The 15,568-nt window shown below is 35.8% G+C and overlaps 2 protein-coding genes across 3 annotated transcripts; one reads left to right on the forward strand and one right to left on the reverse strand.

Annotated features, from left to right (window-relative positions):
* The first annotated feature begins 1,024 nt into the window (after positions 1 to 1,024).
* On the forward strand, positions 1,025 to 3,793 carry LOC113349773 (40S ribosomal protein S20-1-like). Of its 2 annotated transcripts, none has more exons than XM_026593799.1 (4): positions 1,025 to 1,180; positions 1,411 to 1,539; positions 1,665 to 1,778; positions 3,421 to 3,793. In XM_026593799.1, exons 2-4 carry the CDS (start codon positions 1,425 to 1,427, stop codon positions 3,561 to 3,563), a joined length of 372 nt encoding a protein of 123 aa, XP_026449584.1. In that variant the 5' UTR covers positions 1,025 to 1,180; positions 1,411 to 1,424; the 3' UTR covers positions 3,564 to 3,793. The 2 variants fall into 2 exon arrangements, with proteins under 2 accessions (XP_026449584.1, XP_026449585.1); XM_026593800.1 differs by having other exon boundaries at positions 1,067 to 1,180; positions 1,415 to 1,539.
* Positions 3,794 to 12,590: 8,797 nt separating this feature from the next.
* Positions 12,591 to 14,494, reverse strand: LOC113354254. Its single transcript, XM_026597651.1, has 6 exons — positions 14,327 to 14,494; positions 14,128 to 14,211; positions 13,966 to 14,050; positions 13,663 to 13,751; positions 13,010 to 13,121; positions 12,591 to 12,898 (listed from the first exon to the last, which is right to left on the reverse strand). Exons 1-6 carry the CDS (start codon positions 14,360 to 14,362, stop codon positions 12,645 to 12,647), a joined length of 660 nt encoding a protein of 219 aa, XP_026453436.1. The 5' UTR covers positions 14,363 to 14,494; the 3' UTR covers positions 12,591 to 12,644.
* Between the last annotated feature and the right edge of the window lie 1,074 nt (positions 14,495 to 15,568).

A 15,568-nucleotide genomic window follows, 5' to 3' on the forward strand; every position in this document is an offset into this window, starting at 1 on the left:
ACAACATGCTTGTGTACAAGTATGTACACACCAACAACAAATATCATAAAAGTTACTCAAAAACACATACAACATGACATGAATCCTGCAACAACATGCTTGTGTACAAGTATGTATACACCAACAACATATCTCATAAAAGCCACTCAAAAACACATATAACATGCCATGAATCTCTGCAACGACATGCTTGTGTACAAATCTGTACACACCAACAACAGATATCATAAAAACCGCTCAAAATTCAAAAACACATAGAACAAGCCATGAATTGTTACCTTTTGCTCCTTGAACAGATGTTAAACCTGTTGTTGTCTTTGAAGGTTTTGTTTTCTTTGAATTTTTTGATTTCTTCTTAGATAGTGATGATTTTGAAGTTTCGACCGCTACAAATGATGTTGAATGTGTTGTACTCTTTGATGATTTTGATCCCGTCTTAGGTGCTGGTAATTCTGTACTTTCTTATGCTTCAGTTGACGTCGAATCTTCCGATTCTTCTACTATTTTTCTCTTTGCAACATGTTTTTTCGGAATCATTCTTCTTTGTCTCATCAATGGCTTAGATGATGAAGATTTTGTATTGAATTTTATTATTGGTTAGGGTTAGGGTTTAGATTTTCTGATTTGTTTCTTCACATGTTTAGATTTTCTGATTTTTTTTCACAACTTTTCTTTTTCTCTCGGTAATAACGTTGAGAAAAAGGAAAATGATTTTCCGTTATTATATTTCTGGAAGTGGTAAACGTGGCGGCCCCACATTTATTGCGTCAGTTACAAACAGATTTCATTCGCCCCACGTGTGCATTATGAAAAGCGGGCGAAGAAAAACAAAGTCTTTACATATTCTCAAATTAATTTTGGATTAATCTGTAACTAGTCGGATCGGGATGGACTAAACCGTTCTTTTGGAGACGTTTTTGACTAAACCGTTTTTTTCCCCTTTATTTAAGCCTTGGTCCACTCGGTCTATCAGAACGGGGATTACGATTCTGATGTCCAATTTTCTTTTGCTTTATCCCCAATAGGTCACGTGAGCAAGAGGGTGACATAAAATCTCATTCGGCTTTTTAAGTTCTTTTCTAGGGTTTCCCTTCCTCTTCTTTCCGCCGAATCATCTCAGTAGCGCTTCTCCTCCTGCAAAAAGTATCAGAACCACAAGGGGACTTTGCTTAGAGTAAAGGTATAACAATCTAAAATGAATACTCTCCTGGTTAAAGAATCTGTATAAACTTTATTCATTTAGAGTTTATTTAGTGATATTTTCTGTGGATTGGGTATATTCATTTGCGGTGATTTTCTTCACAGTTTCTGACTTCTTTTTAATACGGTTTGTACTGTTTTTCCTCCGATCTATAATGTTATTGCTGTTTCTTTTTGTTTTATTTCCTATAATCGCTGTATTGGTTTTAGTCAGACTTGAAAGGATGGCGGCAGCAGCTATGTTAAAACCTATGAAGCAAGGTTTTGAAGAGCCACAGGAACAACTTCATCGTATTAGGATTACTCTTTCATCCAAGAACGTCAAGAATCTTGAAAAAGGTACTCCCTTGTTTTGTTTATACTCACAAAACTGGGTCTTTCACTTTTCTAGTTTGCCTAGTTTACAGTATTACATTATTGTGTTTTGAAACAAGGTTTAAGAAATTGGATTGGTATGTGAACAGTTTGCTCTGACCTTGTGAGTGGTGCAAAGAACAAGAGATTGAAAGTTAAGGGACCAGTAAGGATGCCCACCAAGACTTTGCACATCACCACCAGGAAAACTCCCTGTGGTGAAGGTAAATTCATATTTTCTCTTCTGCTTTTATGTTGTCACTCGGGTTTTGTATTGAGCAATATGTAGGGATAAACCTGAAAAATAATTCAGGAGTATTAGAGGGGGGACTTTTATGCCTTACTTCACTACCCTTAATTTTCTGACAGAAGTTTTTGTGCTATGTTACTCTAGTACTGGTTATCAGCTCAGAGGCTTGTCATTGTCAATAGTATAATTGTCTATCATCTATACAATTGGGGTATGGTACTTTGTTTTTTCCTTGGACTGGTATATAGGGTGGCTCTTAATACTAAATTTATGGCCTTGCATGTACTTGGCATCTCCATTTCTCAGATATATCCTGTCTGCTTCATGTATACACGAGCGTAGATCATTAGAGCAGGAATGCATGTCCACTTTCTCTTGGGCGATGTAGTAGTTTAGAACTTACTTGTAAACTATACCTTCCACCATGTATCAATAGTTTTGTTCTGTCGGCGTGAATGTTGTGTTAGAAGTGGATTTTCTTTCATTGTCATAAACTTGATTAAGTTTTGGTTCTCTTTCTAGTGGGTCCTGTACACGCTAGAAGTATTCCGTTTCTGAAATCATCTATCTGCCACTTTTATTTTAGAAATGCATTTGTGTATATAGGCAATTGTTATCCTATATACCAGGATATAGGTTAAGGAGCAATTATTGAGTTACTTTTTGTTTTGGAATTCACAATTTTTATTGGAGTTATGTTTTTCTTGGGACAATGATTTATATAAATATCTGAAAATATTTATTCCGTTACTGCCCTTATCTCCGCATATTATTATAGTCAAATAATTGGGAATGTGGTAGTTAAGATCTTTCTTAGCTCCAGTAGTTAATACTCCCTCCGTCCCTTATATATAGGCGGAGTTGTAAAAAATTGTAGTCCCATTAGATAGGCGGACTTTCTATTCCAAGATGGGTTTTTCCATATATTACCCTTATTTATCATAGGTAGTTACAACTATAATTAAGTTTCGTTTCTAATGTTGGAAATTGTACAAAGGATAAAACAGGAAAGAGGATGGAAATGTAGGAAATCAATAAAATTTCTTATTCTAAGAGAAATTCACTTTTCCGCCTATATATATTGGGGACGGAGGGAGTACTAAATTTGATGGCCTGCATGTACGTCACATCTCCATTTCTCAGATATATCCTGTCTGCTTACGAGCATAGATCATTAGAGCAGGAATGCATGTCCACTTTCTCTTGGGGTGTGTAGTAGTTAAGAAATACTCTGGTGCAATAGCCCCTCTTGCTTATGCGTTTAGATGTTTGATTGGGACTTGGCATCTCCTATTCCCAAATGTATCCTGTTGGATGCATGAACCTAAATCATTGGAGCAACCACTTGGGAATGTGGTAGTTAAGATTTTTGTTAGCTCCAGTAGCTGTGTAGTAGACAGAGAGAGCAATCATGGGTATCCCTCTTGCTTATCCTTTTAGCTGTTTGTTTGGAACTTCTCATCTGTATTTCTTTGAACAATATTTATGCCAATGCGCATCTCAAGTAAATGACCATATGTTTGATTATGGTTATTGCCTCTAACAAGTCGACAAAATTTTCTCATATTGGATGAAATGCTGCCATTTCTGTTGTTGATGGTTTCTATTCTTAACAGGTACAAACACTTGGGATAGGTTTGAGCTCCGTGTGCACAAGAGGGTGATTGATCTTGTGAGTTCATCAGAAGTAGTAAAGCAAATCACATCTATCACAATTGAACCAGGTGTCGAGGTTGAGGTGACCATTGCAGACCCATGAACATTGATGTCACAGTTGTAACTGGCTGGACATGGATCCAAGATTAGAGAATTTTGCTTATTATGATCTGTAGGGGAATCTTATTTTTGTTTATCATAGTTAAGGTTTAAGAAACTACTGAGATCCATTGTTTTTTCTTGGTTAATCGGTTTTGTATTGAAAGATATTTGAAGGGCAAACAAAATTTACCAGACATCTTGTTTCATCGTTGATTCAACATTTTGTTGCTAGTTGTGCCTCATAATACTATGATGGATAACTCAGTATTAAAATTTAGTCAGTCATTACTTTCGAGCTGGAATGAAAGTCCTCTACAGGCAAGTTTAGAAAGCAGCAACAGTCTCCATGACCAATAGCGTCTTAACCTTAACTTGGTGCTTTAAGATGCTGAGCTGTGGTTATTTCAGCAGTCAGCCCAGATGTCACATGTCACATTTCTGTCCGTTGTTCTTTGTACCATTTTGTGGTCGGTTAAAAGCTTGTGCTAGAAGCTTTCTGTAAAAATTAACGTCAGACCAAGATCTTGAGCATTGGCAAAAAAATCCAAGAGGATTTCTATGCTCAAAAATCCAGAGTTGAGTACATTAAGAGTTATGGTAAGAATACCAGCTTTTATCATACTTCTGCAAATAGAAGGGAGCACTTTAACCATATCAGTGCTCTTAAACTCAACAATGATCTCTGCTCTAGTGATAGATTACAACTGGAAAACCTCCTTGTCTCTCATTTTAAGTCCATTAGCGCCACTTCCCATCCTTTTCGAAACAGAAATTTTCTCAATTGCACAAGCCCTTATATTACTGATAAGGACAATGAGAAATTATTGAGTCCCATTAGTATACAAGAAGTTAGGAATACTATAATGCAAATGGTTCAGTGGACTGTGCCGGGCCCTGATGGTTTCCCACCAGGGTTCTATAGACAGAACATGGAGCTTCTTGAGAATGATGTCTTGCAAACTGTAAATCCTAAGGTCGATAATCCTTCCACTCCGGCGGATTTTCGACCAATATCACTATGCAATACTAATTATAAAATTATTGTGAACATAATGAAATCGTTGCTTTGAAAGATTATTTATTCTTTCCAAGCAACCTATGTTCCCAATAGACATATACAAGACAATGTGGTAATTGCATATGAACTTGCCTTCGACAGAATCGAATGGCCCTTTCTGATCGACCTTCTAAAGAGTTTTGGATTTTCCAACCATTTGTCTGACTTAATTCTTCAACGTATTTGCACTACCAGTATTTCTGTCCTTCTCAATGGGTCCCCTTGCCAGTCTTTCAAACCAACTAGGGGCCTTAGACAAGGAGATCCATTCTCTCCATATCTTTTTTATTTTATGCATGGTAATTACATGCTGAACAATGCCATCTCATTCATGGCTTTAAGGTGACACATGAGGCACCTAGCATTTCTCATTTGCTATTTGTTGATGATTGTCTCATCTTTAAAAAGGAAACTCACAATGAGGGTGATAATCTCATGTCTCTCATAAAAGATTTCAGTCTTATTTCTGGTCAAGTGATTAATTTTCAAAAATCTTGTTGCTTCTTTAGTAAAAATGTCTACCCAAACTATAGTGTTTCCCTCATCAAGCAATTAAATGTTAAGAAAGTGGAAATGACAGATAAATATCTCGACATACCACTCATCTTAAATCAATCTAGGATTGACACTTTTGATTATTTAGTCGATTATATTTTGATAAAAGAGTTGCTAAGTGGAAAGGAAAACATCTTACACAAGCTGGTAGGTTTGTGATAGTTAAGCATGTGTTTAACTCATCTACTAACTATCATATGATTTCCTTCTACTTCCAGATAAAATTATTAAGAGAACGGATCAATCTCAAAGAGATTTCTAGTGGGGAAAAACTCTCTAGGTGGTGTTTATTGGGCCGACCGACCGGAGTCCTTTTTATGACCATTTTTTTGTAAAATGAAGAGTAACGCAAGTGTTCAGGTATGTGGTTTTCCTTCATACTTATTGCCTCGATGATCCACACACCCCCCTTCTATGCACTCCTTGACGGTCACTTATTTTGATGCAGTTAAGAAGCAAATCCCCATCCAATTTTTTTTCCCGCAAGAGATTCCATTCTATGGCAGTGTAACCGGGTCAGACATGCACAAGATTATCTTTTGGCCATCCCCATTAGTGGGCTAGATCAATGCCTTGGGTGCAGACAGTTCAGAGCGGTAGTTTGCTATCGGCTTGGTATCCCCTTGTTTTTCGAAGATGGTTTGTGCTCCAGTTATAATAGGCCTATGGATATTTTTGGTGATCATGCACTCCATTGTGCCAAAGACATTGTCCTCAAGTTTCGCCATGACCTTGTCCGTGATGTTATTGCAGATATTTGCTACAAAGCTGGTGTGTCTGCGCGAAAAGAAGTTGCTTTGGGATTTTTGTCAGATGATAACAAGGATTTACGTCCAGCAGATATCCTTATCCTTAACTGGAAAAACGACCAAGATATGTGTACGGATGTCAAAAGTGTCTCTCCCTTCACTGGGGAGGGGGTACGGGCTTTTGTTCCAGGTCAAGCCATTTTTAAAGCAATTTTGCGTCAACGTACTAAATATTTAGATGAATGTACTTCACATGGGTATGATTTGGGTGTTTTGGCTTTCACTACCTTTGGGGATCTTAGCGAGGATACTGTTTTTTTTTTTTTTTGAAGTGTCTGAAGAACTGTTTAGTTAGTAACGGTGTTGGTAGTGGTCTAGGCAGTTTTATTTTTCATAGATAAGGTGTTGCTATTCAAAAAAGAGTTGGTGCCCAGCTTGTTGCTCGGTTACCAACTAAAACTTTGTACCAATCCTTGTAAGTTTTTTTTTGTATTTAGTGATCAACAATTATCTATCTTACTAAAACAAATGTTTTTTGCAAAATCCGATGGTTGTTGATTAGTTCTCTGGTGTGATCCACGACCATCATTTGCTCTCAAAGTTGAGAAAGTTGAGAGACAAATCGTGGTTAAGAATCAACCCATGTTTAACGCCTCATCCAACCGTCCAGATTCATGCATCCATGATTATCTCTTCTCCCGTTATCAATCCCATTAATATCAGCACCAATTTAGGGCATCAATCTGCGCTAATAGGTGAGTTGAATACAAAAAAAAAATCCTTTAAAGACGCAGTAATAACTTCAAACGTTACATGCAACAACATCCCTTTCAAATATTCCACTACATAAATCCTAGACGAGGTCATCATCTTACCCCAGTTTCAGTCGCATACTCCATCAACACTAATGGCCGGTTATTTTTTATTCGATTCTTTTGATTTTCTTTAGGTTTTAATAAGATTATTATTGTTCTATTGTAGGTTTCGATTGTTGTATTCATAAAATCATTAGAGTTCCAAACATCGTAGGTAACTCAATTAGGGATGTACCCATAACTTTAGTAAAACCTATCTATTTTTGATTTCATATCATTGAAGTTAATTTTGCCGAGTAAATTGGTTCCAATTTTTGGCATTCCACGTACCCCATCTAATTAAAAACTGAGGTTTTCATATGTACTTTAGTGATGTTGATTGTTTATGAGATTTTTCTTTTAATATTTTTTTATCGATGTTTATGTGAAATTCGTTGTGGGTGTTTTGCTAGTAATAAGGATTTTGTTTGAGTCTAAGGAAACAGTAGAGAAAAGGTAAACATCCAGGAAACTTTCCCGTATTAACTTCACATTTTTAAAGTGGTGTTTTGTAAATTGCTTTAGTTGTTTCAGATTGCATCTTCTTTGGAGTTATGGAGCTTTACAATGACAAAATAATTGGTGCAGGAACAGCTAAAGCATCTATGTGGTTAAGTCTTTCTAAAGTTAAAAACAGTGCTACTAGATTAAGGTAGAAGTGTTGAGTTTTGTTTTACCATTTTTTTTTTAAATTTGACTGCAAACTATTTGTGATAAATTTAGCAGTTCATACTAATTGTGGGTTTCAAAAGAACAATTTACAGCCTCAGATAATGAGTTTTGCAGTCATAATCTATTTGTTGCTTTTCATTGGCATAGAAATATATGTTAGAGCCTCTTAACTTGGATGAAATGTTTGTCAATATCCTAAATATGTAAGGTAATTACAAGGAGTGTGTGGAGTAGAGAAAGTGGACATCTGGATCACCCACAGGCTTAAGCCACCAAAAAATATTAATACAAATCTTTCTGTACGTCCATTGAAATGAGATGTTTTTAGGCATTTGAAACTTGAGTTTGTCTAATTGCAGAAACTAGGCTATACAATATGGAATGCTCTTTCCTCAGGCCCTCTGTTCTTTTGTCCTCCTAAAAAAATTTATCCTCAGGTAATTATGGTTTTCTTAATTTCAATTTAAACTTGGTGGAAATGCTTTCGATAAGTCTTTTGCTTGAACCGGATTTAGCTCTCAAACAAAACAGTAATATAATAAGGGAGTTTCGTCTCTTTGTTTGAATTGGCCATTCTAAGCTGCTTAGGACAGCTTTATGCCCGTGTGTATTGTTCTCTAAATATGCCCATCATTCTTTTTACCAAATTTTGTCTGATAATGTGATATCGCCAGGTCTAATCAGTAGATTGCATCCATCACTAACATTATCTAAGTTGATGGTAAATGTAAAGAATATGATAAGCATATATGTAATGGCATATGACTGATGGTGTATGACCATACAATGTAAGTTGACAATATTAGATGTTTGGAAAGCATCTAAGAAAAGTGGAAAGAAAAAAGTCAATAAACTAATGGGGATTTTAATATCAAGAAAACATACAATTCGAGTACAGTGGAAAACCTGATAGCTTTCCCAATATGATTGTATATGATTACCTTTGATCAACAAATGGTCAACTTGAATTTCAACAAGATATCACAATGGTAAGTCCTGAACTATCTTTTTATCAAAGTGGACTAATTTTGTGTCTCACCAAGCGGGGAAAAAGTAACTTCCATCGTACGTTATTTGGTAATCTATTATGCATCATACGTGTCATATAATAATCTTTGAAGGTTTAATCCAATCGTATCTTTATAAGAATCATGTGACATAAATTTATGCCTTGGGAAGTTGAGTACCATGAGATAGGGAAACATAGACAACATTACATATGGCTAATCACCCATGTATGCTGGTACTCAACTGAATCACTGTAAAAGCCAGTGGGATTGTTTAGGGTGCAGCAAGTGCCCGACCAAAGTGGTAGGTGAAGCTGGTGATTGTGGGAAGGCCCTATACCGAGGTTTGCAGCAGCAACATACAATTTCTTTTTGGTTTCTGACACATAAATCTGCTCTTTTCTAAATTTTCATGTTATAGGAAAATAACAAACCCCAAAAATAGAATTAAAAATTATGCAGGTATCTTCTCTGCTTTGAGTTCACAGACCACACAGGGTCCGCCCTTTTTATACTTCCCTAGACAGTGAAGGATGAATCTGATCCTGATCTGAATATGAGACGCTATGAAAACGGACAAACATGTCGGGGTCTAATGTGCTCGGCAGTGCTAAAAAATGAAGGGAAAAAGATTGTTGGAACCATAGTTGGGTGATGAGCGTCATGAATCAGATTGATTGTTATGTTTTTCATTGAAGTTTCTGGGGGTCTTTTTAAATTTTTAAGTTTAGCAGCCAGAGCGTGGGACCAAAAAATTCAGTCTCCAGGAACTATCGGCTTAAGAATCTGAATTTTTTTCTTACGCCAAAACGTCACGACTATTCTATTAAGAGTCATTCCCGAATCACATGTAAACTATATTCTGAATATTTTTTTTTGGATGTTTGCTGTGGTGGACTATGCAGAGAAAACTCACCAACGAAGGCCGCAGCGTGCAAAACAATGCAAGATTAAGTGTGCCAAAAAATTGAACTATTGAAAAGGTATAATGGGAGATCTGTTGCATAGCAGAGCAAAAAAAAAATTCCCTTTCTCATTTGTATTTTTCCTCATGGTAATTATAAAGAAACCAGGCGGCAGATTCGAAATCGAAGTCAATTAAGTCCTTTGATTAGCACAGTAAAAAGTCAGCAGTAGGAGAACATTTTATTTGCACGATTTTGTTTCAAACATTAGGAGAACATGTGAGGCCATGTAATAAATTTAAATTTTGGAGTGACAGATTACTCTTCGCATCTATTGTTTGTTTTCCCAAGCAATATTGATAAAATTGTAAAGTTATGTTTCAATCGTAGAATGGTTGTCAGTGAAGAAGGGGTTTCTGGGTTTGTCCTTTTTTTGGTAAAGCTTTAAATTTGAACAAGTGTAGATACTAACTAAGATTTAGCATGTAAAACAAAATCACCACCAAGATTTAAATATCTTCTTATACTCTTTCCATTATAAATTATACATTCAAAGACAGCATCACAAGTGAGTTAGTTGGTCAATGGTCATATCAATGGAGGTATAGGTGATTCAAAGTAAAAAGACAGTGCAAAAATTGAATTAGAAAAAGCCGTCCAAAGTGGACTTCTCTTCTTTTTTGGTTAGATAATTGATTGAATGGTGGTCTTTGAAATCTTCAATTTTAATAAACTATCAAATAAATTGTCTCTTATATAGTTTATAGTATCTGGGCTTGCTCGATTTCTGCTAAGTTTTTATAATTTGAAGTGTATAACATTTCGATTATGAAATAAAAATGAGACGTAAGGCAGTTAGACAATAGAAGATGTATAGATATGTTGCTGGCTTTTTCAACCATAAAAATCCACCAGGACCAAATATCAATAACCCCTATAAATTATGAAGCTCACGGTATACAAGACAAAAACCTTAGGTGCCTTTTGTCTGGACAACTGACAGAAACGGCACGGGTCATATCCTAATTATTATTATTATAAAAAGGTTGGGAAAAAATATTCTTAAAAGATTCCCGTCACACATAAAAATTCCCCGTAGCGTTTTTTGGTTACTTTTTCGCTAGACAAAATTATACCCTCTTTAATCCAATTACTATAACTATTTAAATATCAAATTATTATCATTTGGAGCGAAAGTATCGCTTTTTCTGAAACGGGTGAAAGTATCACTTTTTCTGAAACTAAGCGAAAGTATCACTTTTCTGAAACAGAGCTAAGGTATCATTTTTCTGAAACGGGGGAAAGTATCACTTTTCTGAAACGGAGCGGAAGTATCATTTTTTCTGAAGCGGAACGAAAATATCGCTTTTTTCTGAAACAAGGTGAAAGTATCACTTTTTCTGAAACGGGGCGAAATTTTTTCAATTTGGCATAATCTAGTCAAAAATAAAACTGTGAAAGTATCAATTTTTCTGAAATGGAGATAGTATATGCCTAAAAATATCATTCTAACAAAAAAAAAAAAAGCTTAACGAATTATGGAGCCACCACAAAGAATGTATAACAATCTATACCGTCGTATTTTGGTTCATGCATCCATAATTTGGTTATGCCTCAAAAATAACATTCCAAGGATGTATAACACGTAATGCAACGATGTTTTGTTTTTCTTTCGATGATCCCTCTCCATTGTGGCAGCGATGTTCTAGTTTTAAACAATGGGATATGAACTATCATATGAATTCCTTTCTACTTCCATAGGCTTTCAAACTTAAATTTTCTTTAACAAGTCTTTGCCCACTAAGACTGCCTGGAACCTAATCCACAACCCTCATGCGCTACGGGTTAAGATTCTTAAATGTAAATATTTTAAGAGTTGCAACCCTATGCGCTACACTAAACCTAAAACTTGTTCATGGGTTTGGAGAAGTATTTCACTTGGTCTTGATTTTGTTATTCAGAATTCCGTATGGAAAGTTAGGAATGGTAATGACATTAATGCTTTCTATGATAATTGGATTAAAGATGCATCTCATCCTCACTGCATCGCATACCCCAACCCAAGCAATCATGTTGCTGCTCTTATAGACCAGGATACTAGAAGATGGAGAGTTTACAATTTAGTTTAATCTTTTTTCACCCCTGATAACTGCTCTAAAATTCTAAACACTAGGATTCTAATATCTGGTAGTGACAGGCTTATCTGGCCTCATATAAAGACTGGGTCATTGTTAAGTCTGCCTACAAGTTGTGTGGCGGTTCTTCTGGAGCTACAACCTCCCAAAACTCTTTCTCATCTTACAAACAACTTTGGTTTGCCCCTGTTCTTCCTAAAATCCACTTGTTGAAATGTGTCCAGAACATCCTTCCATCTAGAGCCAGGCTTTCTGTGTACAACTCTACCCATGACACAATGTGTATCATGTGTGAAGATAATTGTCTTGAAACTGCTGAACACATTATTCTGGACTGCAAGTTTTCTAAAGATGTTTGGGCAGCAACCCCCCATGGTCATTTAGCCTTGTTAGACTCGGATTCAAACATAGACATCAAGGATTGGATACATAAATGGTTGTGTAGTTCTGTTTCAGCTAAACAGTTATGTGCTTTGTTCACAACGGCTTTGTGTATTTGGAAGGAAAGATGCCTTAAAATCTTTCAAGACAAAACTCCTCCTTACCAGAATACAGCCAGATACGCAAAGAAACTAACTGATGAGTTCATTCAGTCTCTTAGCAACAACAATAGTACTATAAAGCAGCCAAGATTAGTAGAAGGATGAATGTAACAGGTTCTTGGAATGATGACTATCCTCACTTCCTAAACCAAAATTTGTAACCTTCAGTTTTAATGCATCTGTTTTTCTTAGCACACAAAAAAAAAAGAAAAAAAAAAACAAACGCCTGACCTGTATTTCACTCTACCCTGATAACAATCCTACAGTATTTGCAAGTTTCAAAAGCAAAATTTTGAAATAACGATCGAGGATGCTGGTCAACCAGGGTTTTGACTTGACAGCGAGGGAGATGCAATTTTATCTCTATCTTTTGGGCCGTTACTAAATCTAGGTACATGTTAAGCCAACACAGATGGAAAATCAAGGTCTAGAAACGGGATTTCTGTATCCATGCGATGCGTCATAGCAGCAATCCTAGAATCGACCACATAATAACGAGGGAATGAAGAGCACAAAATTTTGCTGAGACAGAGGAACAATAGACCTTCCATCTAGTAGCGCAAAAACAAATAATAAATAATTGAGTAAAGCTTACATGGTTTCAATTCAGTCAGTTGATGAGCTTGTGTTAGTAATTTGCTGCAAAGATGAAGAATATTGTTGGTTAGGTTCTAAAATTTTGCTAGAAGAAGCAAATGGCTTGGAAAACGAACTGTTGCTAAGCGTAGCAAATGGCTTGATGGATGATTGTAATGATTCAGGGCCCTCTTCCGCGATTCTCTTGCATAATGCATCACAATTACTTATCACTTCAGTCAGTCTTCCTTTCAGCTCACCAACTTCAACTTGCAACGGGTGGACTGCATGCCATTTCCAGTGTAGGATTTAGACAGAGGAAGGGAAAACCAAAGAACCTGTACGCTACAAAGTTCATCCAGAAACAGATGGCAGAGAGAACAGGGATTAACTACCTCCTGAAAGATGGTGGGCAGTTGTTCTCATAGCTGATACCGAGTAATTAAAACGTTGAAGTAGCTTAACCGCCAGAGCATCTGCAACTTCTATTTTATTTTCAATATCCTCCTGCAACATGTCATTATAAACCAAATGAGTCCATCTAGACTCCTCAAACTATGCTTGAGTACAGAAGCTTCAAATAGGGTGAGAGGATTTTTAAAAATAGAAGGGTTTACGCGAATGAACATATATAAACTTAAAATGCATCATTATGCTATCAATCTAAGCATAACGGGTTTTGGCAATTTCGCAAATCTCATAAAATTCTGTACTCACCTAGGTTGGTAGGAAGATACGTAAATGACAATAACACAAAATATTCATTCTATAACTCAGTATCTGTCGTGTGTCTGATTTTCAATTGTTCCCAATTCTTATACTGTATTTAGCCAGGATAATGCTTTGCTACCCATACCTTACATGACCAAGGTGCTGAATAACCATAGATGCATACAACTCTTCTAACTAACCATAAATTTCAAGTCACAAGATCCAAAACCTAAAGTGGGTTGATAATTTATAACTTGAACGATAATTAACAAACTTTCCTCATCAAAGTCTAACCAATTAAAAAATCTTATCAACAAGATCAGAATAGATTAAGCACCTGTCTCTGGCTAATTGTTTTAGTCTTCCTCTCCTGCCAATCACGATACATAGAGAACAACTCGAGCAGCACCTTGGGATTTAGAGTGCCTAATACAGAATCACAGAAAAACAGAATATTCATCAAAAGGTAATAGAAAACTCAAATCAGAACTAAATCAGAGGTAATGGTCAAGGAATATTGAATGCAAATTACTCCATCAAAAGTGACACAGAACTTCTTGATCTGGTTTATACAAGAAACCCATTTCCATATCTCTACGAGCATTTAATAAAAATAAAATTAAAAGTAATTTTGAATAACCTGGAGCAGAAGACGGATAGGGTTTCCTGACGAGAATATCAGTGAAGCTATTTTCTGTTGGTATCGAAGTTAGAATTGGGGTTGTCTGCAATTCAAAACTACAAAATGAAACCAAACCCTAGGAGAAGCAAGAAAAAAAAAACGAAATTCATTCGTACTTACGATTTTAAGAGATCTAAGCTGTTCTAAGAGAGGATCAACACCGTCCTCTGGTTTTTCTGTCACCGTAGTAATCTGATCCACTTGCTATTTCACAGAAAATAAAAAAATGATGGCGGGAAATTTAACCCGATATTAATACCGAAAAGAAAAGGGAATGAGGGAAATTGCACTGAGATAAATTAGGGTTTGGATTTTAAACCTGTGAGCTTGATAGCGTGGATTCTGATGAGCCCATAATGTGGAATGTGGAAGATGGTTGAATTCTTCGTCTCCCTAGGTTTTTTTTCTTTTCTTTTTTGATACAGCTTTGTCTCCCTAGTTTAACATCCCGACTCCCAGTGCCTGCTTGTGCGAGCAGCGAGCGCAATAATTCTTTTTTTTTTTTCCTTAGAAACCTATTATAGAAACCTATTATAGGGACTCACAAAATGACAAAATCGAGAGTCATGAAATAGTAATCAACGAAATCCCTTAACTTATTAATTTTGTTAATGGTAATATGTTCCATTAGTTATTAGTGATTGGATTTACCAAAAAAAAAAATCCATTAGTTAGTGCTAATAATTTGATTAACTAAATTAAGTATGATCAATAATTAAGTTAGACTAATTTATAGTTAGGGTTTAAAAATCAAAATCTATATTTTTTAATTCAACATACGGTTGGGAGTCTTCAATTATCCCAACCGTAACTACCATATACGGTTGGGAGTTTATATTTTCCCAACCGTAACTACCATATACGGTTGGAAATCCCAACCGTAAAGAAACCCAGGTTAAAATACGGTTGGGAATTCATATTTTCCCAACCGGATAATTGTTTTACGGTTTGGAAAACCAATACTTCCCAACTTTAAGTAATTCTTAAACTATTTCAAAATCCTTAATTTGATCAAATCTAACCTATTTATGCGATCAAAAGCAACAACAAAGGGTAGGTTTTCGATTCTTACCTAATTGAAGTAATTATTTGCGGAGAATCGATTAAGTAATTATCGTAGAGAATTGTGGTTTAGAAAAAAAAAAGAAAAAGGAGGAGAGAATGGAGAAAAAGAAGAGAAGAGGATTAGGTTTAGGTTTAGTTTTTGGCTTTAGGTTAATTATTTAAGAATATCTTTTTGTTTTTTTATTATGGGTGAAATATCCCTTTATCCCCATTCGGGGCACTTGAATCTCACTTGAATCTATAAGAGCCTTCAAAACCAAAAGCTTGGAATCCCTATAATAGTTTTTTTTTAATAGGAAAATGAGATTTTACAGATAATATAATATTTTTTTTCTTTAACACGGTTATACCAAATGCAAGAAAGTGATTTAAATGCTTTAAAAAAAGTGATTTAAAAAAACAAGCCCTGTTATCGATTCATATCTCTGTTCGAAGAAGCTTGATTTCGGTTTCCTGCCTTGTCTGCTCCTCTGTTTTCCAAGGCGTTAGGTGCCTG

This window comes from Papaver somniferum, chromosome 2, assembly GCF_003573695.1.
Source record: "Papaver somniferum cultivar HN1 chromosome 2, ASM357369v1, whole genome shotgun sequence".
NCBI classification, from domain to species: domain Eukaryota; kingdom Viridiplantae; phylum Streptophyta; class Magnoliopsida; order Ranunculales; family Papaveraceae; genus Papaver; species Papaver somniferum.